This window comes from Coregonus clupeaformis, chromosome 17, assembly GCF_020615455.1.
Source record: "Coregonus clupeaformis isolate EN_2021a chromosome 17, ASM2061545v1, whole genome shotgun sequence".
Lineage (NCBI taxonomy): Eukaryota > Metazoa > Chordata > Actinopteri > Salmoniformes > Salmonidae > Coregonus > Coregonus clupeaformis.
The window spans coordinates 19,069,207-19,096,896 of record NC_059208.1 but is presented as its reverse complement, the minus strand read 5'-3'; the positions used below and the strand labels follow the sequence as shown (position 1 = coordinate 19,096,896).

The 27,690-nt window shown below is 43.2% G+C and overlaps 1 protein-coding gene across 8 annotated transcripts in view; it reads left to right on the top strand.

The window, feature by feature from the left end:
• LOC121585936 (polycomb protein SCMH1) overlaps positions 1-27,690 on the top strand; it is a 51,043-nt gene that overhangs the window by 13,084 nt on the left and 10,269 nt on the right. For all 8 annotated transcript variants that reach the window (XM_045226131.1, XM_045226136.1, XM_045226129.1 and 5 more), the window contains 4 exons: positions 927-997; positions 2,679-2,913; positions 3,393-3,481; positions 9,846-10,092. In XM_045226131.1, coding sequence (XP_045082066.1) covers positions 927-997; positions 2,679-2,913; positions 3,393-3,481; positions 9,846-10,092 — 642 coding nt within the window. The remainder of the gene's footprint in view (positions 1-926; positions 998-2,678; positions 2,914-3,392; positions 3,482-9,845; positions 10,093-27,690) is intronic.

Genomic DNA, 27,690 nt, shown 5'->3' with positions numbered 1-27,690 from the left:
GGCTGAGTTGACTTTGGACTTGATGAAACACAGTGGACCAACACCAGAAGATGACATGGCTCCCCAAATCATCACTGACTGTGGAAACTTCACACTGGACTTCAAGAAACTTGGATTCTGTGCCTCTCCACTCTTCCTCCAGACTCTGGGACCTTGATTGCCAAATGAAATACAAAATGTACTTTCATCTGAAAAGAGGACTTTGGACCACTGAGTGACAGACCAGTACTTTTTCTCCTTAGCCCAGGTAAGACGCTTCTGACGTTGCCTCTGGTTCAGGAGTGGCTTGACACGAGGAATGCGACAGTTGTCGCCCATTTCCTGGATACGTCTGTGCGTGATGGCTTTTGATGCCCTGACTCCTGCCTCAGTCCACTCCTTGTGAAGCTCCCCCACATTTTTGAATGGCCTTTGCTTGACAATCCTCTCAAGGCTCTGGTTATCCATGTTGCTTGTGCACATTTTCCTACCACACTTCTTCTTTCCACTCGACTTTCCATTAATATGCTTGGATACAGCACTCTGTGAACAGCCAGCTTCTTTAGCAATTATCTTTTGAGGCTTTCCCTCCTTATGGAGGGTGTTGATGACTGTCTTCTGCACAGCTGTCAAGTCAGCAGTCTTCCCCATGATTGTGAAGCCTACTGAACTGGACTGAGAGACCATTTAAAGGCTCAGGAAACCTTTGCAGGTGTTTTGAGTTAGTTAGCTGATTAGAGTGTGACACCTTGAGTCTACAATATTGAACTTTTCCACAATATTCTAATTTATTGAGCTGCACCTGTATATGCACAAACTCTTCTGAACTGTTTCGGCTGGGAAGCATGCACATACCATAACACTGAACCCCAAAACAACACACATTCACACAAAAACATATAACGGTAGACAACAAAAAGCAGCCATTTACTTTTTCTGTCCCACAGGGCACTTCAGTTGGGACAAATACCTGAAGGAAACAGGTGCTAGTGCGGCACCTGCCCACTGCTTCAGACAGGTAAGCCCCCCTAATCAGACTACAGTATATCCTCCTCACCTAAATCTTGTGTCAGGGCATGCTACTACCCTATGTAAAACTTCGGCTCCTGAAATTATTCTAAGCCGTTCCAAACCATGGCATTTACAGAGTTTGTAAGAATTATGACCAACAAGCAATATGAGATAGAAGTTAACCCTGTCAGCCAAAGTCTGACCACTGAAAATGAGCGGCATCTATATGTAGCTCAGGAAACCAACGTCTTAACCAATGTTCCCTCTAAGCTCCTTGGCCGCGCAACACCAGGACTGCCGCACTGATGAATTGCCAGGCGTTGCAGAGACCCACAAATAGCTAATTTATCAGCAATGGGGGAGTGATTGCTTCCTACAAGTGCAGAAAACCTGTATATTTCTAGTCCTCTTTGAAAAGTGGGTCATTGTTGTATTTTGAGACAAGCTTGAATATGCAAAGAAGCGAATAGGTAGCCTGCATTTTTGTCTGATTCTCTGTATGCTAATAATAATGAATGTTAATTTGTAAAGTGGTTTCTTCCATCATACAACAGAATATTCAGTCACCTATTTGGCCCATGGTGTTTAGGCTACAGACCATTTATTATTTTGTGACTTCAGCTTTTGGACAGGTACAAAATCTGTCCTACTGGTCTGAAGGAAGAGTTGCTAAAAGGTGAATGTCAAGGCCTGCATAATGTTTAATGACTGTAGGATATACAGTGCCTTCGGAAAGTATTCAGACCCCTTGACTTTTTCTACATTTTGTTACGTTACAGCCTTATTCTAAAATTGATTAAAAGAAAACAAAATCCTCAGCAATCTACACACAATACCCCATAATGACAAAGCGAAAACAGGTTTAGAAATGTTTGCCAGAGCCCAGACTTGAACCCGATTGAACATCTCTGGAAAGACCTGAAAATAGCTGTGTGGCAACGTTCCCCATCCAACCTGACAGAGCTTGAGAGGATCTGCAGAGAAGAATGGGAGAAACTCCCCAAATACAGGTGTGCCAAGCTCGTAGCGTCATACCCAAGAAGACGCAAGGCTGTAATCGCTGCCAAAGGTGCTTCAAAAAAGTACTGAGTAAAGGGTCTGCATACTTATGTAAATGTAATATTTTAGTTATTATTAAGATTTTTATAAATTAGCAAAAAATTCTAAAAACCTGTTTTGGCTTTGTAATTATGGGGCATTGTGTGTAGATTGATGAGTGGGGGGGAAAAAAACAATTTAATCAATTTTAGAATAAAGCTGTAAACTAACAAAATGTGGAAAAGGTAAACGGGTCTGAATACTTTCCGAAAATATTATAGGATGCAATTGCTCCATTGGTTTTGTTGGTAGGCCACTGATAGGCCTATATTATGTCCTAATAGCCTGCTTGGCCACTGACTAAAACTGTAATTAATGCGGGTACAGCCAGTGTTCACAGTAAACGTGTGCAAGTTGCACAGAATGCTCAAAACTTTCAAAGTAGCAGGTTTTTTTTAGGGAACCATTAGGCTAAGATGAGTTCTCTCTTGGGTCGAGGGGTGACACTGATTTCAAGTTGTATGCAGAGCTACCTCATCACCACAGCGTGAGTTCAACTCACCTTCGATACGTAGTCTTGCTTGATGCTGTCTTCCTATCTCAGCCCGATGAATCTGTCCAGCATCATTGCATGCCTCTGACCTCTCCAGGGCGCAACGCCTCCAGTGAATGAGTTCAAGGCGGGCATGAAGCTGGAGGCGCAAGACCCTCGGAACACCACGTCCACCTGCATTGCTACAGTGGTGGGCCTGACGGGATCGCGGCTGCGCCTGCGCCTCGACGGCTCCGACAACAAGAACGACTTCTGGCGCCTGGTGGACTCGTCGGAGATCCAGCCTATCGGCAACTGCGAGAAGAACGGGGGCATGCTGCAGCCGCCATTGGGTGAGGAGGAGAGAGACACATTTTCGCACAGTCGCACACTCAGATACTACATACACATTATGGATATGATGTGGATCTTTAAATTGTTTGCTATCAGACAGCGCTACTTACATTCCTCAGTTAGATTTACACCAGACTGATGTATACTGGGGTCTATTTATTAGTGCACACTGTAGCGAAACGTTTTGCAACGGAAAATATTTAGTAATGAAACGAGAGTTGCTTATTGGACAAATTAATGTAAGTCCCTCCCTGTTTCGGACAATTTGCATTCATTTTGGTTTCTATTAAATACACTTGTGCAGAATAGTGTGATTTGGTGCAATTCTCTAAATGTCCACTAGGTATCAGTGAATATTAGATGTCTATGGCCCACCTCCATGCACATTACTATAGCCTACCCCATGCACATTACTGAAGGGTCTCGTCTACTGTGTATGGATGAGATTTATTTGACAGCGTCTGTACTTCTCCCACAGGCTTCCGTCTGAACGCGTCCTCCTGGCCCATGTTCCTTCTAAAAACACTCAACGGTGCCGAAATGGCCCCAGCACGCATCTTTCACAAGGTACCTGTCACAAAGCAGCACATGCTCTCGATATAGACCTGTTTATAACACTTAACTGTACACATATACACACTCCCTTTCGCAATACCTGTACACATATACACACTCCCTTTCCCAGCATATACACCTATGTAGCTAAACTGTCCATTAATGGCCATTTGTATTTATTAAGGATCCCCATTAGCTGCTGCCAAGGCACTCTTCCTGGGGTCTGGCAAAATTAAGGCAGTTATACAATTGAAAAACATCACAATACATTCATTACAAATTCACAACACACTAAGTGTGTGCCCTTAGGCCCATACTCCACTACCACATATCTACAACACAAAATCCATGTGAAGTGTGTGTACGTCTGTGTTTATGCATGTGTCTGTGCCTATGTTTGTGTTGCTTCACTGTCCCCGCTGTTCCGTAAGGTGTATTTGTATCTGTTTTTGATATCTGATTCTACTGCTTGTGTCGGTTACCTGATGTGGAATGGCGTTCCATGTAGTCATGGCTCTATGTAGTACTGTGCGCCTCCCATAGTCTGTTCTGGACTTGGGGACTGTGAAGAGACCTCTGGTGGGATGTCTTGTGGGGTATGCATGGGTGTCTGAGCTGTGTGCTAGTCGTTTAAACAGACTGCTCGGTGCTTTCAACATGTCAATACCTCTCACAAAAACAAGCTGTGATGAAGTCAATCTGTCCTCTACTTTGAGCCAGGAGAGATTGACAAGCATATTATTGTTTGCTCTCTGTGTACATCCAAGGGCCAGCCGTGCTGCCCTGTTCTGAGCCAATTGCAATTTTCCTAAATCCCTCTTTGTGGCACCTGACCACACGACTGAACAGTAGTCCAGGTGCGACAAAACTGTAGGACCTGCCTTGTTGCTAGTGCTGTTAAGAAGGTAGAGCAGCGCTTTATTATGGGCAGAATTCTCCCCATCTTAGCTACTCTTAAACGCTAGTAAAACTAAATGCATGTTCTTCAATCGAACGCTGCTTGCACCCGCCCGCCCGACTAGAATCACTACTCTCGGCGGGTCTGACTTAGAATATGTGCACAACTACAAATCCCTAGGTGTCTGGTTAGACCGTAAACTCTCCTTCCAGACTCACATTAAGCATCTCTAATCCAAAGTTAAATCTAGAATCGCCTTCCTATTTCGCAACAAAGCCTACTTCACTCATGCTGCTAAACATGCCCTCGTAAAACTGACTATCCTACCGATCCTTGACTTCGGCGATGTCCTTTACAAAATAGCTTCCAACACTCTACTCAGCAAATTGGATGTAGTCTATCACAGTGCTATCCGTTTTGTCACCAAAGCCCCATATACTACCCACCATTGTGACCTGTACGCTCTCGTTTGCTGGCCCTCACTACATATTCGTCACCAAACCCACTGGCTCCAGGTCATCTATAAATCACTTCTAGGCAAATCCCTGCCTTAGATCATTGGTCACCATAGCAACACTCACCCGTAGTATGCGTTCCAGCAGGTATATCTCACTGGTCATCCCCAAAGCCAACACTTCCTTTGGCCGCCATTCCTTCCAGTTCTCTGCTGCCAATGACTGGAACAAATTGCAAAAATCTCTGAAGCTGGAGACTCTTATCTCCCTCACTAACTTTAAGCATCAGTTGTCAGAGCAGCTTACCGATCACTGCACCTATACACAGCCCATCTGTAATTAGCCCACCCAACTACCTCATCCCCATATTGTTATTTACATTATTTATTTTGCTAATTTGCACCCCAGTATCTCTATTTGCACATCATCTTCTGCACATCTATCACTCCAGTGTTAATACTCAATTGTAATTATTTTGCACTATGGCCTATTTATTGCCTTACCTCCATAACTTACTACATTTGCACACACTGTATATAGATTTTCTATTGTGTTATTGACTGTAAGTTTTGTTTTTGTTTATTCCATATGTAACTCTGTGTTGTTTTTATTGCACTGCTTTGCTTTATCTTGCCCAGGTCGCAGTTGTAAATGAGAACTTGTTCTCAACTGGCTTACCTGGTTAAATAAAGGTGAAATAAAATAAAATACTGTTGTATCAATATGTTTTGACCATGACAGTTTACAATCCAGTGTTACTCCAAGCAGTTTAGTCACCTCAACTTGCTCAATTTCCACATTATTTATTACAAGATTTAGTTGAGGTTTAGGGTTTAGTGAATGATTTGTCCCAAAAACAGTGCTTTTAGTTTTTGAAATATTTAGGACTAACCTATTCCTTGCCACCCATTCTGAAACTAACAGCAGCTCTTTGTTAAGTGTTGCAGTCATTTCAGTTGCTGTAGTAGCTGACATGTATAGTGTTGAGTCATCCACATACATAGACACACTGGCTTTACTCAAGGCCAGTGGCATGTCTTTAGTAAAGATTGGAAAAAAAGTAAGGGGCCTACACAGCTGCTCTGGGGAATTCCTGATTCTACCTGGATTATGTTGGAGAGGCTTCCATTAAAGAACACCCTCTGTGTTCTGTTAGACAGGTAACTCTGTATCCACAATATAGCAGGGGGTGTAAAGCCATAACACAAGTTTTTCCAGCAGCAGACTATGATCGATAATGTGAGAAGCCGCGTTGAAGTCTAACAAAACAGCCCCCACAATCTTATCATCAATTTCTTTCAACCAATCATCAGTCATTTGTGTAAGTGCTGTGCTTGTTTAATGTTTGAATGTTTACTATAAAATAACATTGTATCTGGTCAAACACCATTTTTCCCAAAACTTTACTAAGGGTTGGTAACAGGCTCATTGGTCGGCTATTTCAAATCACATTTTATTTGTCACATACACGTGTTTAGCAGATAGCGGGTGTAGCGAAATGCTTGTGCTTCTAGCTCCGACAGTGCAGTAATATCTAACAAATTCACAACATATACTTAATACACACAAAACTAGTAAGGAATGGAATTTAAGAAAATATACATACAGTGGGGGAAAAAAGTATTTAGTCAGCCACCAATTGTGCAAGTTCTCCCACTTAAAAAGATGAGAGAGGCCTGTAATTTTCATCATAGGTACACGTCAACTATGACAGACAAAATGAGAAAAAAATATCCAGAAAATCACATTGTAGGATTTTTTATGAATTTATTTGCAAATTATGGTGGAAATTAAGTATTTGGTCAATAACAAAAGTTTCTCAATACTTTGTTATATACCCTTTGTTGGCAATGACACAGGTCAAATGTTTTCTGTAAGTCTTCACAAGGTTTTCACACACTGTTGCTGGTATTTTGGCCCATTCCTCCATGCAGATCTCCTCTAGAGCAGTGATGTTTTGGGGCTGTCGCTGGGCAACACAGACTTTCAACTCCCCTCCAAATATTTTCTATGGGGTTGAGATCTGAGACTGGCAAGGCCACTCCAGGACCTTGAAATACTTCTTACGAAGCCACTCCTTCGTTGCTCGGGCGGTGTGTTTGGGATCATTGTCATGCTGAAAGACCCAGCCACGTTTCATCTTCAATGCCCTTGCTGATGGAAGGAGGTTTTCACTCAAAATCTCACGATACATGGCCCCATTCATTCTTTCCTTTATACGGATCAGTCATCCTGGTCCCTTTGCAGAAAAACAGCCCCAAAGCATGATGTTTCCACCCCCATGCTTCACAGTAGGTATGGTGTTCTTTGGATGCAACTCAGCATTCTTTGTCCTCCAAACACGACGAGTTGAGTTTTTACCAAAAAGTTATATTTTGGTTTCATCTGACCATATGACATTCTCCCAATCCTCTTCTGGATCATCCAAATGCACTCTAGCAAACTTCAGACGGGCCTGGACATGTACTGGCTTAAGCAGGGGGACACGTCTGGCACTGCAGGATTTGAGTCCCTGGCGGCGTAGTGTGTTACTGATGGTAGGCTTTGTTACTTTGGTCCCAGCTCTCTGCAGGTCATTCACTAGGTCCCTCCGTGTGGTTCTGGGATTTTTGCTCACCGTTCTTGTGATCATTTTGACCCCACGGGGTGAGATCTTGCGTGGAGCCCCAGATCAAGGGAGATTATCAGTGGTCTTGTATGTCTTCCATTTCCTAATAATTGCTCCCACAGTTGATTTCTTCAAACCAAGCTGCTTACCTATTGCAGATTCAGTCTTCCCAGCCTGGTGCAGGTCTACAATTTTGTTTCTGGTGTCCTTTGACAGCTCTTTGGTCTTGGCCATAGTGGAGTTTGGAGTGTGACTGTTTGAGGTTTTGGACAGGTGTCTTTTATACTGATAACAAGTTCAAACAGGTGCCATTAATACAGGTAACGAGTGGAGGACAGAGGAGCCTCTTAAAGAAGAAGTTACAGGTCTGTGAGAGCCAGAAATGTTGCTTGTTTGTAGGTGACCAAATACTTATTTTCCACCATAATTTGCAAATAAATTCATTAAAAATCCTACAATTCGATTTTCTGGAGAAAAAAATTCTCAATTTGTCTGTCATAGTTGACGTGTACCTATGATGAAAATTACAGGCCTCTCTCATCTTTTTAAGTGGGAGAACTTGCACAATTGGTGGCTGACTAAATACTTTTTTCCCCCACTGTATATGGACAAGGAATGACAGAGTGGCATGGACTAAGATACAGTAGAATATTATAGAATAGAATGCAGTATATACATATGAGATGAGTAGTGCAAGATATGTAAACATTATTAAAGTGACTGTAAACATTATTAAATTGACTAGTGTTCCATTTCTTAAAGTGGCCAGTGATTTCAATAGGCAGCAGCAGCCTCTAATGTGCTAGTGATGGCTATTTAACAGCCTGATGGCCTTGAGATAGAAGCAGTTTTTCATTCTCTCGGTCCCAGCTTTGATGCACCTGTACTGACCTCGCCTTCTGGATGATAGCGGGGTGAACAGGCAGTGGCTCGGGTGGTTGATGTCCTTGATGATATTTTTGGCCTTCCTGTGACATCAGGTGCTGTATTTGTCTTGGAGGGTGGGTAGTTTGCCCCTGATAATGCGTTCGATAGACCGCACCACCCTCTGGAGAGCCCTGCGGTTGCGGGCGGTGAAGTTGCCGTACCAGGTGGTGATACAGCCCGACAGGATGCTCTCAATTGTGCATCTGTAAAAGTTTGTGAGGGTTTTAGGTGCCAAGCCCCGAATTTCTTCAGCCTCCTGAGGTTGAAGAGGCTCTGTTGCGCCTTCTTCACCACACTGTCTGCGTGGGTGGACCATTTCAGTTTGTCGGTGATGTGTACGCCAAGAAACTTGAAGCTTTCCACCTTCTCCACTGCGGTCCCATCGATGTGGATAGGGGGGTGCACCCTCTGCTGTTTCCTGAAGTCCACGATCATCTCCTTTGTTTTGTTGACGTTGAGTGAGAGGTTATTTTCCTGGCACCACACTCCCAGAGCCCTCACCACCTCCCTGTAGGCGGTCTTGTCATTGTTGGTAATCAAGCCTACTACTGTTGTGTCGTCTGCAAACTTGATGATTGAGTTGGAGGCGTACTTGGCCACGCAGTCATGGGTGAACAGGGAGTACAGGAGGGGGCTGAGCATGCACCCTTGTGGGGCCCCAGTGTTGAGGATCAGCGAAGTGGAGATGTTGTTATCTACCTTCACCACCAGGGGGCGGCCCGTCAGGAAGTCCATGACCCAGTTGCACAGGGCGGGGTTCAGACCCAGGGCCTCGAGCTTGATGATGAGCATGGAGGGTACTATGGTGTTGAATGCTGAGCTATAGTCAATGAACAGCATTCTTACATAGGTATTCCTCTTGTCCAGATGGGATAGGGCAGTGTGCAGTGCGATGTCGATTGCATCGTCTGTGGATCTATTGGGGCGGTAAGCAAATTGAAGTGGGTCTAGGGTGACAGGTAAGGTAGAGGTGATATGATCCTAGACTAGTCTCTCAAAGCACTTCATGATGACAGAGGTGAGTGCTACAGGGCGATAGTCATTTAGTTCAGTTACCTTTGCTTTCTTGGGTACAGGAACAATGGTGGCCATCTTGAAGCATGTGGAAACTGCCAGTAAAGGGAGCTTTACTATTCTTAGGTAGTGGAATGACTTTTGCTTATTTTGCTTCCCTCCAGGCCTTTCTAGTAGGCTTAAATTGAAGATATGGCAAATAGGAGTGGCAATATCGTCTGCTATTATCCTCAGTAATTTTCCATCCAAGTTGTCAGTCCCCGGTGGCTTGTCATTGTTGATAGACAACAATATTCTTTTCACTTCTTCCACACTCACCATTGGGATCACAACATCATATGTGATCATATACATTTGCCAACGAAGTGAAGCTTCTGAACAATTTCACATTTCATCTGGATAATCCCACATTTACCCACTCCCTTGTCACTGACCTCTCCCATCCCTGCCACCTCCCTTCCCCTACTACCCCAGCAGGAGCCCCCGGTCCCAGAGCAGAACTCCTTCCAGGTGGGCATGAAGCTGGAGGCGGTGGACCGCAAGAACCCCCACTTCATCTGCCCGGCCACGGTGGGGGCGCTGCGCGGCGTGGAGGTGCTGGTCACCTTCGATGGCTGGCGGGGTGCCTTCGACTACTACTGCCGCTACGACTCCCGGGACATCTTCCCCGTGGGCTGGTGCTCTCTCACCGGGGATAACCTGCAGCCGCCCGGCACCAAAGGTCTGTGTGTATGTACGGTATGTGTGCGTCTGTTTGTGTCCCCCTGTAGACTTGTCAGCTATTGATATAGTGGTCATTGATGTAGCCAAATACCTGTGGTATTTACTTTAATGTTATTGATTCATGTAAAATCACATTTGACAGAAACTGAAGGAATTCAAATTTGAAGTTAAAGGCTCTGAAATGTCGTCTGAATGAGATGAGTGGATTATTAGGTCAATAGAACGCACCTTTGAAATTCCTTCTCTTGTGTTGAAGACAGAATGTGAGTGAATGAGTGAGGAGGGACAGAAGGGAGAGAAAGAGGCAGGGTAACTGTTGTAAGAGTGATGACCTTGGCACAGGCCTGTGAAGGGGGGGATTGGGCAGAGCTGTGTGAGTGTATGCCCCACTGTGGGCCTCATGCTGGCACTAAAAGGGGCGAAGGCAAAGGGGGCATCCAGGATAACCAGAGACTGAGAGAAAGTAGGAGAAAAACCGATAGGGAAAAGGAGCGGTCTGTGAAAGGCGGGCTGTTTACGTTGTCTTGTCAGCAGAGGGGAGGAGAGTGAAGGAGGGCAGGGAAGGAGAGAAGAGGAGTAAGAGCTGGAAAAGAGTAGAGGGTGAAGGAGAGGACAGCAGCGCAGCAGAGTGAGGCTGGGTTTTCCACTGCTGAAGAGTAAGTTGAAATAAATACATGGCGCAAAAAAATATTTGAGGCCCTCGTGTTAGCTGCAGCAACAAAAAACGGCTGTTTTAACGCTAATTTCCTGCAATTCTACACAATTTGCCATTGCTTATGTTATCTCAGTGACTCTAACATTATAAGGAAATCAATGCCATGACAAAAATACTCCTGAATGCATAATTCTTTGAATTGTAGATTCTCCATGACTTTCAAGCTTGTATTTAGGTGATTGTTAGTTCTCAAAGGAGATCTTATTAAAAAATATATAGGTCCATTATCTTTTCTACATACAGTGCTTTCAGAAAGTATTCAGACCCCTTGACTTTTTCCACATTTTGTTACGTTACAGCCTTATTCTAAAATTGATTAAATTATTTTTTTCCCTCATCAATCTACACACAATACCCCATAATGACAAAGCAAAAACAGAAGATAGCCCTATTTGGCAAAATACCAAGTCCATATTATGGCAAGAACAGCTCAAATAAGCAAAGAGAAACGACAGTCCATCATTACTTTAAGACATGAAGGTCAGTCAATACGGAACATTTCAAGAACTTTGAAAGTTTCTTCAAGTGCGGTCGCAAAAACTATCAAGCGCTATGATGAAACTGGCTCTCATGAGGACCGCCACAGGAATGGAAGACCCAGAGTTAACTGTGCTGCGGAGGATAAGTTCATTAGAGTTACCAGCCTCAGACATTGCAGCCCAAATAAATGCTTCACAGAGTTCAAGTCACAGACACATCTCAACATCAACTGGTCAGAGGGGACTGTGTGAATCAGGCCTTCATGGTCGAATTGCTGCAAAGAAACCACTACTAAAGGACACCTGCTTGGGCCAAGAAACACGAGCAATGGACATTAGACCGTTGGAAATGTGTCCTTTGGTCTGGAGTCCAAATTGGAGATCTTTGGTTCCAACCGCCGTGTCTTTGTGAGACGCGGTGTGGTTGAACGGATGATCTCCGCATGTGTAGTTCCCACTGTAAAGCATGGAGGAACAGGTGTGATGGTGTGGGGGTGCTTTGCTGGTCACACTGTTATTTAGAATTCAAGGCACACTTAACCAGCGTGGCTACCACAGTATTCTGCAGCGATACGCCATCCCATCTGGTTTGGGCTTAGTGGGACTATCATTTGTTTTTCAACAGGACAATGACCCAACACACCTCCAGGCTGTGCAATGGCTATTTTACCAAGAAGGAGAGTGATGGAGTGCTGCATCAGAATACCTGGACTCCACAATCCCCTGACCTCAACCCAACTTGAGGTGGTTTGGGATGAGTCGGACGGGATAGTGAGGGAAAAGCAGCTAACAAGTGCTCAGTAGATGTGTGAACTCCTTCAAGACTGTTGGAAAAGCATTCAAGGTGAAGCTTATTGAGAGAATGCCAAGAGTGTGCGAAGCTGTCATCAAGTCAAAGGGCGGCTATTTGAAGAATCTCAAATATAAAATATATTTTGATTTGTTTAACACTTTTTTGGTTACTACATGATTCCATGTGTAATTCCATAGTTTTGATGTCTTCACTATTATTCTACAATGTAGAAAATAGTAAAAAATAAAGAAAAACCCTTGAATGAGTAGGTGTCCAAACTTTTGACTGGTACTGTATGTTTTTTATTTTTAATACATTTGCTAACATTTCTAAAAACCTGTTTTCGCTTTGTCATTATGGGGTATTGTGTGTAGAATCCATTTTAGAATAAGGCTGTAACGGGGTATTGTTTTATTGAATCCATTTTAGAATAAGGCTGTAACATAACAAAATGTGGAAAAAGTCAAGGGGTCTGAATGCTTTCCGAATGCACTGTAGTTTATATCTAGTTTTAGTCATTTAATAAGTTTACACTGAAAACGTTTTTCCATTTCGAAAGTTATATTTTTATATATATATGTACATACAGTTGAAGTCGGAGGTTTACATATACCTTAGCCAAATACATTTAAACTCAGTTTTTCACAATTCCTGACATTTAATCCTAATAAAAATTCCCTGTCTTAGGTCAGTTAGGATCACCACTTTATTTTATAATATATGATAATATAATAATAATATAATATGCCATTTAGCAGACGCTTCTATCCAAAGCGACTTACAGTCATGCGTTCATACATTTTTTGTGTATGGGTGGTCCCGGGGATCGAACCCACTACCTTGGCGTTACAAGCGCCGTGCACTACCAGCTGAGCTACAGAGGACTGTGAAATGTCAGAATAATAGTAGAGTGATTTATTTAAGCTTTTATTTCTTTCATCACATTCCCAGTGGGTCAGAAGTTTACATACACTCAATTAGTATTTGGTAGCAGTGCCTTAAAATTGTTTAACTTCGGTCAAACATTTCGGGTAGCCTTCCACAAGCTTCCCACAATAAGTTGGGTGAATTTTAGCCCATTCCTCCTGACAGAGCTGGTGTAACTGAGTCTGGTTTGTAGGCCTCCTTACTCGCACACGCTTTTTCAGTTCTGCCCACAAATGTTCTATAGGATTGAGGTCAGGGCTTTGTGATTGCCACTCCAATACCTTGACTTTGTTGTCCTTAAGCCATTTTGCCACAACTTTGGAAGTATGCTTGGGGTCATTGTCCATTTGGAAGACCCATTTGCGACCAAGCTTTAACTTCCTGATTGATGTCTTGAGATGTTGCTTCAATATATCCACATACTTGTCCTTCCTCATGATGTCATCTATTTTGTGAAGTGCACCAGTCCCTCCTGCGGCAAAGCACCCCCACAGCATGATGCTGCCACCCCCGTGCTTCACGTTTGGGATGGTGTTTTTCGGCTTGCAAGCACTCCCCTTTTTCCTCCAAACATAACATTGGTCATTATGGCCAAACAGTTCTATTTTTGTTTCATCAAACGAGAGGACATTTCTAGATTTTTTTATGGCGGTTTTGGAGCAGTGGCTTCTTAAGATAAGACTTGTTTTATTGTGGATATACAGTGAGGGGAAAAAAGTATTTGATCCCCTGCTGATTTTGTACGTTTGCCCACTGACAAAAACAAGATCAGTCTATAATTTTAATGGTACGTTTATTTGAACAGTGAGAGACAGAATAACAACAAAGAAATCCAGAAAAACGCATGTCAAAAATTTTATAAATTGATTTGCATTTTAATGAGGGAAATAAGTATTTGACCCCTCTGCAAAACATGACTTAGTTCTTGGTGGCAAAACCCTTGTTGGCAATTACAGAGGTCAGACGTTTCTTGTAGTTGGCCACCAGGTTTGCACACATCTCAGGAGGGATTTTGTCCCACTCCTCTTGGAGAAGATCTGCAAAGTCATTAAGGTTTCGAGGCTGATGTTTGGCAACTTGAACCTTCAGCTCCCTCCACATATTTTCTATGGGATTATGGTCTGGAGACTGCCTAGGCCACTCCAGGACCTTAATGTGCTTCTTCTTGAGCCACTCCTTTGTTGCCTTGGCCGTGTGTTCTGGGTCATTGTTATGCTGGAATACCCATCCACGACCCATTTTCAATGCCCTGGCTGAGGGAAGGAGGTTCTCACCCAAGATTTGACGGTACATGGCCCCGTCCATCGTCCCTTTGATGCGGTGAAGTTGTCTTGTCCCCTTAGCAGAAAGACACCCCCAAAGCATAATGTTTCCACCTCCATGTTTGACGGTGGGGATGGTGTTCTTGGGGTCATAGGCAGCATTCCTCCTCCTCCAAACATGGCGAGTTGAGTTGATGCCAAAGAGCTCGATTTTGGTCTCATCTGACCACAACACTTTCACCCAGTTCTCCTCTGAATCATTCAGATGTTCATTGGCAAACTTCAAACAGCCCAGTATATGTGCTTCCTTGAGCAGGGGGACCTTGCGGGCGCTGCAGGATTACAGCCCTTCACGGCGTAATGTGTTACCAATTGTTTTCTTGGTGACTATGGTCCCAGCTGCCTTGAGATCATTGACAAGATCTTCCCGTGTAGTTCTGGGCTGATTCCTCACCGTTCTCATGATCATTGCAACTCCACGAGGTGAGATCTTGCATGGAGCCCCAGCCCGAGGGAGATTGACAGTTATTTTGTGTTTCTTCCATTTGCGAAAAATCGCACCAACTGTTGTCACCTTCTCACCAAGCTGCTTGGCGATGGTCTTGTAGCCCATTCCAGCCTTGTGTAGGTCTACAATCTTGTCCCTTACATCCTTGGAGAGCACTTTGGTCTTGGCCATGGTGGAGAGATTGGAATCTGATTGATTGCTTCTGTGGACAGGTGTCTTTTATACTGGTAACAAGCTGAGATTAGGAGCACTCCCTTTAAGAGTGTGCTCCTAATCTCAGCTCGTTACCTGTATAAAAGACACCTGGGAGACAGAAATCTTTCTGATTGAGAGGGGGTCAAATACTTATTTCCCTCATTTAAAATGCAAATCAATTTATAACATTTTTGACATGCGTTTTTCTGGATTTTTTTGTTGTTATTCTGTCTCTCACTGTTCAAATAAACCTACCATTAAAATTATAGCATGATCATGTCTTTGTCAGTGGGCAAACGTACAAAATCAGCAGGGGATCAAATACTTTTTTCCCTCACTGTAGATACTTTTGTACCTGTTTCCTCCAGCATCTTCACAAGGTCCTTTGCTGTTGTTCTGGGATTGATTTGCACTTTTCGCACCAAAGTTCGCTCTTCTCTAGCTGAGACAATGCGTATCCTTCCTGAGCGGTATGACGGCTGCATGGTCCCATGGTGTTTATACTTGCGTATTATTGTTTGTACAGATGAATGTGGTACCTTCATGCGTTTGGAAATTGCTCCCAAGGATGAACCAGACTTGTGGAGGTCTACAATTTTTTTTCTGAGGTCTTGGCTGATTTCTTTAGATTTTCCCATGATGTCAAGCAAAGAGGCACAGAGTTTGAAGATAGGCCTCGAAATACAGTGAGGGGAAAAAAGTATTTGATCCCCTGCTGATTTTGTACGTTTGCCCACTGACAAAGACATGATCAGTCTATAATTTTAATGGTAGGTTTTTTTGAACAGTGAGAGACAGAATAACAACAAAAAAATCAAGAAAAACGCATGTCAAAAATGTTAGAAATTGATTTGCATTTTAATGAGGGAAATATGTATTTGACCCCCTCTCAATCAGAAAGATTTCTGGCTCCCAGGTGTCTTTTTATACAGGTAACGAGCTGAGATTAGGAGCACACTCTTAAAGGGAGTGCTCCTAATCTCAGCTTGTTACCAGTATAAAAGACACCTGTCCACAGAAGCAATCAATCAATCAGATTCAAAAATCTCCACCAAAATTTCGGGAATTTTTTATTGATATTCTGTCTCTCACTGTTCAAATAAACCTACCATTAAAATTATAGACTGATCATTTCTTTGTCAGTGGGCAAACATACAAAATCAGCAGGGGATCAAATACTTTTTTCCCCTCACTGTACATCCACAGGTACACCTCCAATTGACTCAAATTATGTCAATTAGCCTATCAGAAGCTTCTAAAGCCGTGACATTTTCTGGAATTTTCCAAGCTGTTTAAAGGCACAGTCAACTTAGTGTATGTAAACTTCTGACCCACTGGAATTGTGATACCGTGAATTAGAACGGACGTCCCAGACGTGCTCAATGGGATTGAGATCCGGGCTCTTAGCTGGCCGTGGCAGATCACTGACATTCCTGTCTTGCAGGAAAACACACACAGAAAGAGCAGTATGGCTGATGGCATTGTCATGCTGGAGGGTCATGTCAGGATGAGCCTGCAGGAAGAGTACCACATGAGGGAGGAGGATGTCTTCCCTGTAACGCACAGCGTTAAGATTGCCAGCAATGACAACAAGCTCAGTCCGATGATGCTGTGACACACCGCCCCAGACCATGACGGACCCTACACCTCCAAATCGATCCCGCTCCAGAATACAGGCCTAGGTGTAACGCTCATTCCTTCGACGATAAACGCGAATCCGACCATCACCCCTGGTGAGACAAAACCGCGACTCGTCAGTGAAGAGCACTTGTTGCCAGTCCTGTCTGGTCCAGCGACGGTGGGTTTGTGCCCATAGGCGACGTTGTTGCCGGTGATGTCTGATGAGGACCTTGCTTACAACAGGCCTACAAGCCCTCAGTCCAGCCTCTCTCAGCCTATTGCGGACAGTCTGAGCACTGATGGAGGGATTGTGCATTCCTGGTGTAACTCGGGCAGTTGTTGTTGCCATCCTGTACCTGTCCCGCAGGTGTGATGTTCGGATGTACCGATCCTGTGCAGGTGTTGTTACATGTGGTCTGCCACTGCGAGGACGATCAGCTGTCCGTCCTGTCTCCCTGTAGCGCTGTCTTAGGCGTCTCACAGTACGGACATTGCAATCTATTGCCCTGGCCACATCTGCAGTCCTCATGCCTCCTTGCAGCATGCCTATGGCACGTTCACGCAGATGAGCAGAGACCCTGGGCATCTTTCTTTTGGTGTTTTTCAGAGTCAGTAGAAAGGCCTCTTTAGTGTCCTACATTTTCATAACTGTGACCTTAATTGCCTACCGTCTGTAAGCTGTTAGTGTCTTAACGACCGTTCCACAGGTGCATGTTCATTAATTGTTTATGGTTCATTGAACAAGCATGAGAAACAGTGTTTAAACAATGAAGATCTGTGAAGTTATTTGGATTTTTGCGAATTATCTTTGAAATTATATATTTATAATAGGCAGCCCGAAAAAAACAATTAGGCGTCCCGCTCAAAACTTTTCTTTGCAGAACAAACCCTGCCATCTGAGGAGAAGAAACATAAATAAAGTATGTTGAGGGGTGTCTGACTGCACTGAGCTCCTTCGCAATGTTGAGTCCATGGCAGTTGTGGTGATAGTGAGCTCTTTAGTGTTTAGGAGGTGAAATAGCAATGGTTGACATTGTGTATCTTTATTTATAATAAGTGTGTGTGTGTGTGTGTGTGTTTGTGTGTGTGTGTGTGTGTGTGTGTGTGTTTATTAGTATGTGTGTGTTTGTAAGTACGTATTTTGTTTTTCAATACTGTCTCACTTGCTGCTTTGTGTAAAGTGCCTATCATAAGTATTCACCACCCTTGGATTTCTTCACATTGTTACAAAGTGGGATTAAAATGGTTTTAATTGTCATTATTTGTCAACAAAATACTTTTGTAAAAATACATGAGTGTTTTATGTTTCATTAATGTATCTTGATTAGGGGGTATTTACTGTGTTGCAGTTGCCATACTAGGCGGTGATACATCCCGACAGAATGCTCTCAATGGTGCATCTGATTAACTGAAATTATTATTTTTTGTTTGTTATTAAATGGAGTATATTATGGATTATAAAGGGAAAGACACCAGCTCCCGGACAAGCTAAACACCTTCGTGTTTAAGCGTGTTAACCCTCGCAAGGCTGCCGGCCCAGCATCCCAAGCCGCGTCCTCAGAACATGTGCATGTGTGGACAAGAGGAATACCTATATAAGAATGCTGTTCATCGACTACAGCTCAGCCTTCAACAGTATAGTGCCCTCCAAGCTCATCACTAAGCTCGGGGGCCCTGGGTCTGAACCCCGCCCTGTGCAACTGGGTCTTGGACTTCCTGATGGGCTGACCCCAGGTGGTGGAGGTAGGCAATAACACCTCCGCTACGCTGATCCTCAACACAGGTGCCCCACAGGGGTGCGTGCTTAGCTCCCTCTGGTACTCCCCGTTCACCAATTGACTGAGTGGCCACGCATGTCTCCAACTCAATCATCAAGTTTGCAGACGACACAGCAATGGTAGACTTGATTACCAACAATGACGAGACAGCATACAGGGAGGAGGTGAGGGTCCTGGCGGAGTGGTGCCTGGAAAATAACCTCTCCCTCAACGTTAACAAAACAAAGGAGCTGATCATGGACTTCAGGAGACAGCATAGAGATCACGCCCCCATCCACATCGATGGGGTGAAAAGCTTCAAGTTCCTTGGTGTGCACATCACTGACAACCTGAAATGGTCCATCCAAATAGACAGTGTGGTGAGGAAGGCGCAACAGCACATCTTCAACCTCAGGAGACTGAAGAAATTCGGCTTGGCCCCTCAAACCCTCACAAACTTCTACAGATGCACCATTGAGAGCATCCTGTCAGGGGCACACTGACATCTACAGCACCCAGTGTCACAGGAAGGCTAAGAAGATCATCAAAGACCTCAGCCACCCGAGCCACGGCCTGTTCACCCTGCCACCATCTAGAAGGCGGAGATAGTACAGGTGCATCAAAGCTGGGACAGAGACTGAAAAACAGCTTCTATCTCCATGCCATCAGACTATTAAATAGTAACCACTAGCCGGCCTCCGCCAGTACCCTGCCCTGAACTTAGTCACTGTTACTAGCCGGCTAACACCTGGTACTCTACCCTGCACATTAGACTGCTGCCCTATGTACATAGTCATTGAACACTGGTCACTTTTAATAATGTTTACGTACTGTTTTACCCACTTCATACGTACACTCAGTGGCCAGTTTATTAGGTACACCACCCTGTTCATGAAAATGGTTCGCTCCTACAGACAGTGAGTCACGTGGCCGTGGCTTGCTATGTACTGTAAATCAGGCAGACAGGCATTAAGGCATTCAGTTACTGTTCGACTGAACGTTAGTATGGGCAAAACGAGTGACCTAAGCAACTTTGAGCGTGGTATGATTGTCGGTGCCAGGCGCGCCGGTTCCAGTTTCTCAGAAACGGCCGGTCTCCTGGGCTTTTCACCACGACAGGGCAGGGTTTCCCAAACTCTGTCCTCGGGACCCCAAGGGGTGCACATTTTGTATATGTCTGTTATTTTGATGGAAACTGATTCCCCTCGAAGGACACACCACCGGGGACATCGTATTCACAAAGCTGGAAGAATTGTATACGCAGCATGCCTGTCATTCGAAAAAGTCTATATTGTGGTTACCGCCTGGGCTCCTTTTATGGTGGGCAGACACGGGCCTGCTCAGCAGGTTGAAGGAAATCGCCCCCTAAATGAATGGCTTGCACTGTCTTATCCATTAGAGTGGACTAAACGGTGAGCTAAAAGATTTGATGGAAAAGTAATGCGCATAATCAACTTCGTCAGGGGGACATCGAGCACCCAACACCATCTTTTCCGCAAGCTTGTGACGGAAAAGCGCTGGAGCGGTTCTGTGAGCTGCATGACCAGGTTGTTGAAAGCTAAATATGGGCAGCAGCTGATCACCTTCGCATTCTGGAAAATGAGGATTTCCTCTCCGTTCTTTTTTTGGCTGACATGTTCTGTCACTTAAACAGGTTAAATCTGCAGTTACAAGGAAGAGGGAAAACAGTCGTGGACATGGTGGAAAAACTTGAGGCCTTTTACTAGGAAGCTTGAGTAGTTCGATTTGGACTTTTCATCTGGAAGGCTGCACTTCCGCACGTTGAAGAATCAGGAGTGCCGAGTCCCTGAGTGCGTTTTGGGTGGCAAGCTCAAGGGAATACAGCACAATAAAGAAACTTGCATTTTATGTGCTGCCAATGTTTGGATGAACTTACACCTGCAAGTCCTCCTTTTCCTCTATGAACGCAATCAAGACTCACGACAGAAACCGGCTTTCACACAAGTCAATCGAGGACTGCCTGCGCATCAAAATCACATCCATCTCACCCGACAGCCACAAGATCGTGTCCGAGGAGAAATGCAACTTTTCCAATTGAGTAAGTAACTTACAGTGGGGAAAAAAAGTATTTAGTCAGCCACCAATTGTGCAAGTTCTCCCACTTAAAAAGATGAGAGAGGCCTGTAATTTTCATCATAGGTACACGTCCACTATGACAGACAAATTGAGGAAAAAAAATCCAGAAAATCACATTGTAGGATTTTTAATGAATTTATTTGCAAATGATGGTGGAAAATAAGTATTTGGTCACCTACAAACAAGCAAGATTTCTGGCTCTCACAGACCTGTAACTTCTTCTTTAAGAGGCTCCTCTGTCCTCCACTCGTTACCTGTATTAATGGCACCTGTTTGAACTTGTTATCAGTATAAAAGACACCTGTCCACAACCTCAAACAGTCACACTCCAAACTCCACTATGGCCAAGACCAAAGAGCTGTGAAAGGACACCAGAAACAAAATTGTAGACCTGCACCAGGCTGGGAAGACTGAATCTGCAATAGGTAAGCAGCTTGGTTTGAATAAATCAACTGTGGGAGCAATTATTAGGAAATGGAAGACATACAAGACCACTGATAATCTCCCTCGATCTGGGGCTCCATGCAAGATCTCACCCCGTGGGGTCAAAATGATCACAAGAACGGTGAGCAAAAATCCCAGAACCACACGGGGGGACCTACTAGTGAATGACCTGCAGAGAGCTGGGACCAAAGTAACAAAGCCTACCATCAGTAACACACTACGCCGCCAGGGACTCAAATCATGCAGTGCCAGACGTGTCCCCCTGCTTAAGCCAGTACATGTCCAGGCCCGTCTGAAGTTTGCTAGAGTGCATTTGGATGATCCAGAAGAGGATTGGGAGAATGTCATATGGTCAGATGAAACCAAAATATAACTTTTTGGTAAAAACTCAACTCTTCGTGTTTGGAGGACAAAGAATGCTGAGTTGCATCCAAAGAACACCATACCTACTGTGAAGCATGGGGGTGGAAACATCATGCTTTGGGGCTGTTTTTCTGCAAAGGGACCAGGACGACTGATCCGTGTAAAGGAAAGAATGAATGGGGCCATGTATCGTGAGATTTTGAGTGAAAACCTCCTTCCATCAGCAAGGGCATTGAAGATGAAACGTGGCTGGGTCTTTCAGCATGACAATGATCCCAAACACACCGCCCGGGCAACGGAGTGGCTTCGTAATAAGCATTTCAAGGTCCTGGAGTGGCCTAGCCAGTCTCCAGATCTCAACCCCATAGAAAATCTTTGGAGGGAGTTGAAAGTCCGTGTTGCCCAGCGACAGCCCCAAAACATCACTGCTCTAGAGGAGATCTGCATGGAGGAATGGGCCAAAATACCAGCAACAGTGTGTGAAAACCTTGTGAACACTTACAGAAAATGTTTGACCTGTGTCATTGCCAACAAAGGGTATATAACAAAGTATTGAGAAACTTTTGTTATTGACCAAATACTTATTTTCCACCATAATTTGCAAATAAATTCATAAAAAATCCTACAATGTGATTTTCTGGAATTTTTTTTCTCATTTTGTCTGTCATAGTTGACATGTACCTATGATGAAAATTACAGGCCTCTCTCATCTTTTTAAGTGGGAGAACTTGCACAATTGGTGGGTGACTAAATACTTTTTTTCCCCACTGTAGTAGCCTATATGACTGTATTTAACAAATACTAAATACTTATCCAAGGCTATTTAGGGCTCATGCTGACAGTATTTTCTGTTTGTGCTGTCGTTACAGGAGCAGGCTATCCCGAGACTCCTGATAGACATTTGCAGACATCATCTTTTTTTCTTTACATGATTGTTTTATGTAGTATGCTACATTGTTGTCCAGTTGCCATTGTAAGCAGGCCTAATAAAAGTGGGAGTTTTTCAATTAGGCCACATTTTTTTATTGTGAAAGATGCTGTTAAGCCATAGCCTACCTCAGCCAGTTAAGTTATTTTATGTAAGGCTCGGAATAAATAAGCTGCAATTAAGCCCTCTTGTTTATTAAGTCAAATTTAAAATGAAGATTATTGTTGAAATTAATTACTCAACTGGTGTAGTTTTTCTTTATCTTTTCCTGTGCGCCACTTGCATAACAAGTTAGCTAGGCTATAATTTATATAATAAATATATCTTTAATATAAATAATATAATAAGAGATTGAATATGTCCGTAAACACTCCAACCAGCTGGTCTGCACTTGCTCTGGGTGTATTGATACACCATCCAAAGCCTAATTAATAACTTCACCATGGTCAAAGGGATATTCAATGTTTGTTTTGTAAAACATTGACCCATCTACCTATCGGTGCCTTTCTTTGCGAGGCATTGGAAAGGTCCCTAGTCTTTTTGGTTGAATTTGTGCTTATAATTCACTACTCAACTGAGGGACCTTAAAGATAATTGAGTGTGTGGAGTACATTCACTATATATACAAAAGTATGTGGACACCCCTTCAAGGTAGCGGATTTGTCTATTTCAGCCACACCCGTTGCTGACAGATTTATAAAATCGAGCACACAGCCATGCAATCTCCAAAGACAAACATTGGCAGTAGAATGGCCTTACTGAAGAGCTCAGTGACTTTCAACATGGCACCTGCATAGGATGCCACCTTTCCAACAAGTCAGTTCATCAAAATTCTACTCTGCTAGAGCTGCCCCGGTCAACTGTAAGTGCTGTTATTGTGAAGTGGAAACGTCTAGGAGCAACAATGGCTCAGCCTCGAAGTGGTAGGCCACACAAGCTTACAGAACGGGACCGCCAAGTGCTGAAGCGCGTAGCACGTAAAAATCGTCTGTCCTCGGTTGCAACACTCACTACCGAGTTCCAAACTGCCTCTAGAAGCAACGTCAGCACAATAACTGTTAGTCGGGAGCTTCATGAAAAGGGTTTCCATGGCCGAGCAGCCGGCTGGAGTGGTGTTACGCTTGCCGCCATTGGACTCTGGAGCAGTGGAAACTGGTTCTCTGGAGTGATGAATCACGCTTCACCATCTGGCAGTCCGATGGACGAATCTGGGTTTGGTGGATGCCAGGAGAACGCTACCTGCCCCAATGCATAGTGCCAACTGTAAAGTTTGGTGGAGGAGGAATAATGGTCTGGGGCTATTTTTCATGGTTCGGGCTAGGCCCCTTAGTTCCAGTGAAGGGAAATCTTAACGCAATAGCATACAATGACATTCTAGACGATTCTGTGCTTCCAACTTTGTGGCAACAGTTTGGGGAATACCCTTTCCTGTTTCAGCATGACAATGCCCCCATGCACGAAGCGAGGTCTATACAGAAATGGTTTGTCGAGATCGGTGTGGAAGAACTTGAATGGCCTGCACAGAGCCCTGACCTCAACCCCATCAAACACCTTTGGGATGAATTGGAACGCCGACTGCGAGCCAGGCCTAATCGCCCAACATCAGTGCCCGACCTCACTAATGCTCTTGTGGCTGAATGGAAGCAAGTCCCCGCAGCAATGTTCCAACATCTAGTGGAAAGCCTTACCAGAAAAGTGGAAGCTGTTATGGCAACAAAGGGGGGACCAACTCCATATTAATGCTCATGATTTTCGAATGAGATGTTCGACGAGTAGGTGTCCACATACTTTGGGTCATGTAGTGTAGATGGTGTAGTCATTAAAAATCATGTTACCCCCTATTATTGCACACAGACTGAGTCCATGCAACCTATTATGTGATTTGTTAAGCACATTTTTACTCCTGAACTTATTTAGGCTTGCCATAACAAATGAATACTTATATAACCAATATGTTTTTGTTATTTCTTTTGTATTAATTTGTAAACATTTATAGAATTTTCTTTTCACTTTGACATTAAGGAGTATTTTGTGTAGATCTAAAAAAAACAAAAAAACAATTAAATCTATTTTAATCCCACTTTGTAACGCAACAAAATGTGGTGGGGGGTGGGGTGAATACTTTTGATAGGCACTGTATCTGATACTGAGGTGTACATGAGCCTAATTTTCAGATTTTACTTTGGTGCATGCCATTATGGGTGTGTGTATTTTACAAACCTGGGTTCAAATACTATTTCAAATATCACAATTACTTTCACAAACATTCAATGTACCTCTGGTCTCATGGCCCTCCCAACCCTACGGGAGGGCAGCTCCCACCAGCCCAGTCCAAGCTCTTCTCTGTCCTTGCACCACAGTGGTGGAACCAGCTTCCCCCTGAAGCTAGGACAGCATTGTATTTTCTTCCTAAAACATGTGAAACCCTACCTCTTCAAAGAGTATCTGCTAAATGATTAAAATGTAAATGATTTAAGTATTCAGATATATTGAATTTGAAAAGACAAGTAGTTGAATATTTTAATGTATTTGGAAGTACTCTTGGAAAGTATTTGAAAATACACTGACTACCTCAAATACACTCCCATGCATTTAACCCAGGTATTTGAAAATAGTATTTGGAAATACTCTCAATTACATTATTATTATTATTTTTTTTTACAAATAATCATTCAAATACTCAAATAAAAGTACTTGTTTTAGGCTGTGTATTTGACTCAAATACACAGAAAAAAGTATTTTAAATACCAGATACTCAAATACATATGTATTTGAACCCAGGTCTGGTATATTGCCACACAGGCTAAGTCATGTGTTAATCGCTCAGTCCGGTCACCTTGTAAAAGTATTCAAGGTGGATCCAGGACAAATAGCTCTGTGCAACACCAGGCCGACTGAACTGAAGTGGTGCGCATGTGTGCGACTTTGTGCGTGTGTCCACGTTCATGTGTGACTTTGCGTGCTGCACATATTGTCATCGTGGTTGCTTCGTACACTGTAGGCAGTGTGTGATTTAGACTTGGCCTGGCCCCTAAGAACGGAAGGGTGTGTACTACAGGGTGGGAGGTTTAAAGATACATTTAAACACCATATCTGACAGCTGTTGGCAGTTTGTCTTTTATTGCTACTACTCTTATTTCCCAGGCAGTGTCAGCATGTTCTGCTTGATGGGCATCTGTAGGCTACTGGTTTGCTTTTTCTTCTGGTGAGTCTTGCACAGAGATTACAACGAGCGAGAGTAATTGTCTGCGGTTTATGAGGAATTTGGTCTTGTCCGGTCCCCATTGGCGAGGCCTTGCAAGTGTATCAAAATTCAAGGGAGGAAGGAAGTGTGCAGAGAGGACGAGTCACACGGGTACCTTAGTGCAGAGGAACTACTGTCTACTTTCACTGTCTTTGTCTGTCTGTCTGGGCTTGATTGGCTGTATCAGAACCACTTCACAAAGCTTAAGAGCCTCTCTGTTGTGCAAGGTCTGTATTTGTTTGTCTCACCCTTTATTATGTGTGTGCATGAAGTGAGCTGTTTGCTTTGTATCACTCATTGCAAGTTCTGCCATTGATATCTGTCTCAGTGAAGAACTCTCTCTCGATTCCATTCAAAGGGCTACTGTATGTTTACATTGCCATAGCAAGGAAATAGATAATAAACAAAAGTAAAATAAACAATCAGAAAAGAACCGTAAACATCATCAAACTCATCAAAGTTTCAAAAGAGTAGAGACATTGCAAATGTTATATTATGGCAATGTACGGAGTTGTAACAATGTGCAAATAGTTGAAGTACAAAAGGGAAAATAAATCAACCTAAATATGGGTTGTATTTACAATGGTGTTTGTGTTTCACTGGTTGCCCTTTTCTTGTGGCAACAGGTCACACATCTTACTGCTGTGATGGCACACTGTGGTATTTCACCCAATATATATGGGAGTTTATAAACATTTTGATCTGTTTTCAAATTTATAAAAATCTTCGTGGGTCTGTGTAATCTGAGGGAAATATGTGTCTCTAATATGATCATACATTTGGCAGGAGGTTAGGAAGTGCAGCTCGGTTTCCACCTCATTTTGTAGCCTGTCTTCTCTCGAGAGCCAGGCTATTCTCACTGAGTCTGTACATAGTCAAAGCTTTCCTTAATTTTGGGTCAGTCACAGTGGTCAGGTATTCTGGGCCAAATATCATTCCAGTTTGCTCCGTTTTTGGTAAATTCTATCCAATGTGTCAAGTAATTATCTTTTGCTGTCCTGGGGCTCTGTGGGGTCTGTTTGTGAACAGAGCCCCAGGACCAGCTTGCTTCTCTAGGTTAATCTCTCTATAGGTGATGGTTTTGTTATGGAAGGTTTGATACACCATGCAAAGTGTAATTAATATCTTCACCATGCTCAAAGGGATATTCAATGTCTGCATCTACTAATGGGTGCCCTTTGCGAGGCATTGGAAAATCTCCCTGGTCTTTGTGGTTGAATCTGTGTTTGAAATTCACTGCTCGACTGAGGGACCTTACAGATAATTGTATGTGTAGTCATTGTTATTTTTTTGGAACACTATTATTGCACACATGCAACTTATTATGTGACTTGTTAAGCACATTTTTTCTCCTGAACTTATTTAGGCTTGCCATAACAAAGGGGTTGAATACTTTATTGACTCAAAATATTTCAGCTTTTCATTTTTTATTAATTAGTACATATTTTGAAAACAATTCCACTTTCACATTATGGGGTATTGTGTGTAGGCCAGTGACAGAAAATCTAAATGTAATCAATTTTAAATTCAGGCTGTAACAGAACAAAATGTGGAAAATGTCAAAGGGTGTGAATAGGGCTGTGGCGGTCACAAAATTTAGTCAGCCGGTGATTGTCAAGCAAATAACTGTCGGTCTCACGGTAATTTACCGTTAATTAACATAAACACATTTAGCATCTCCTGGCTTCCAAACATAGACTACAAGCCATTTTAAAAAGTCTAATAAATCCATGTAATATAGCCTACACCTTCACAATAAATCCATTATTTATTTTAGGTAGGTCTAAAGAAGCATGATATGAAGAAAATGTAGTCTATTTCAGAAGAAAATAATAGCATACTCTGTGGGCTACACTAGTTCAAGATTTGCTCATAATTCCGTGACATTATTTTATATTATTTTATAGTATGAAGAATGCAATTGAACAAAGCTGAAAAAAATATAAATATTTTATCCGAACGATTTGAGGGAGTGCGCACATGCGGCTATTCTGTGTTGAGTGGTTAATAAAGAAATAGGTACTCCTATATGCTTAATTTAGAGTTATTAATGTAACTTTAGTTGTTCTACAAACGTTGGGCTACATGTTTAGATTTTTTATACATTGTAAGGCTGCATGATGAGACTCTCATGATGATTTGAAAAAATAAGCTTGAAAGGCATGAGCTCTGCTTAGTTTTTTGCGCAGGCTCTACACACTTCAATAGTCTCTCATTCACAATTTGACAAGCACTTCTTAATGCCTTGAATTACATGGCGGCAT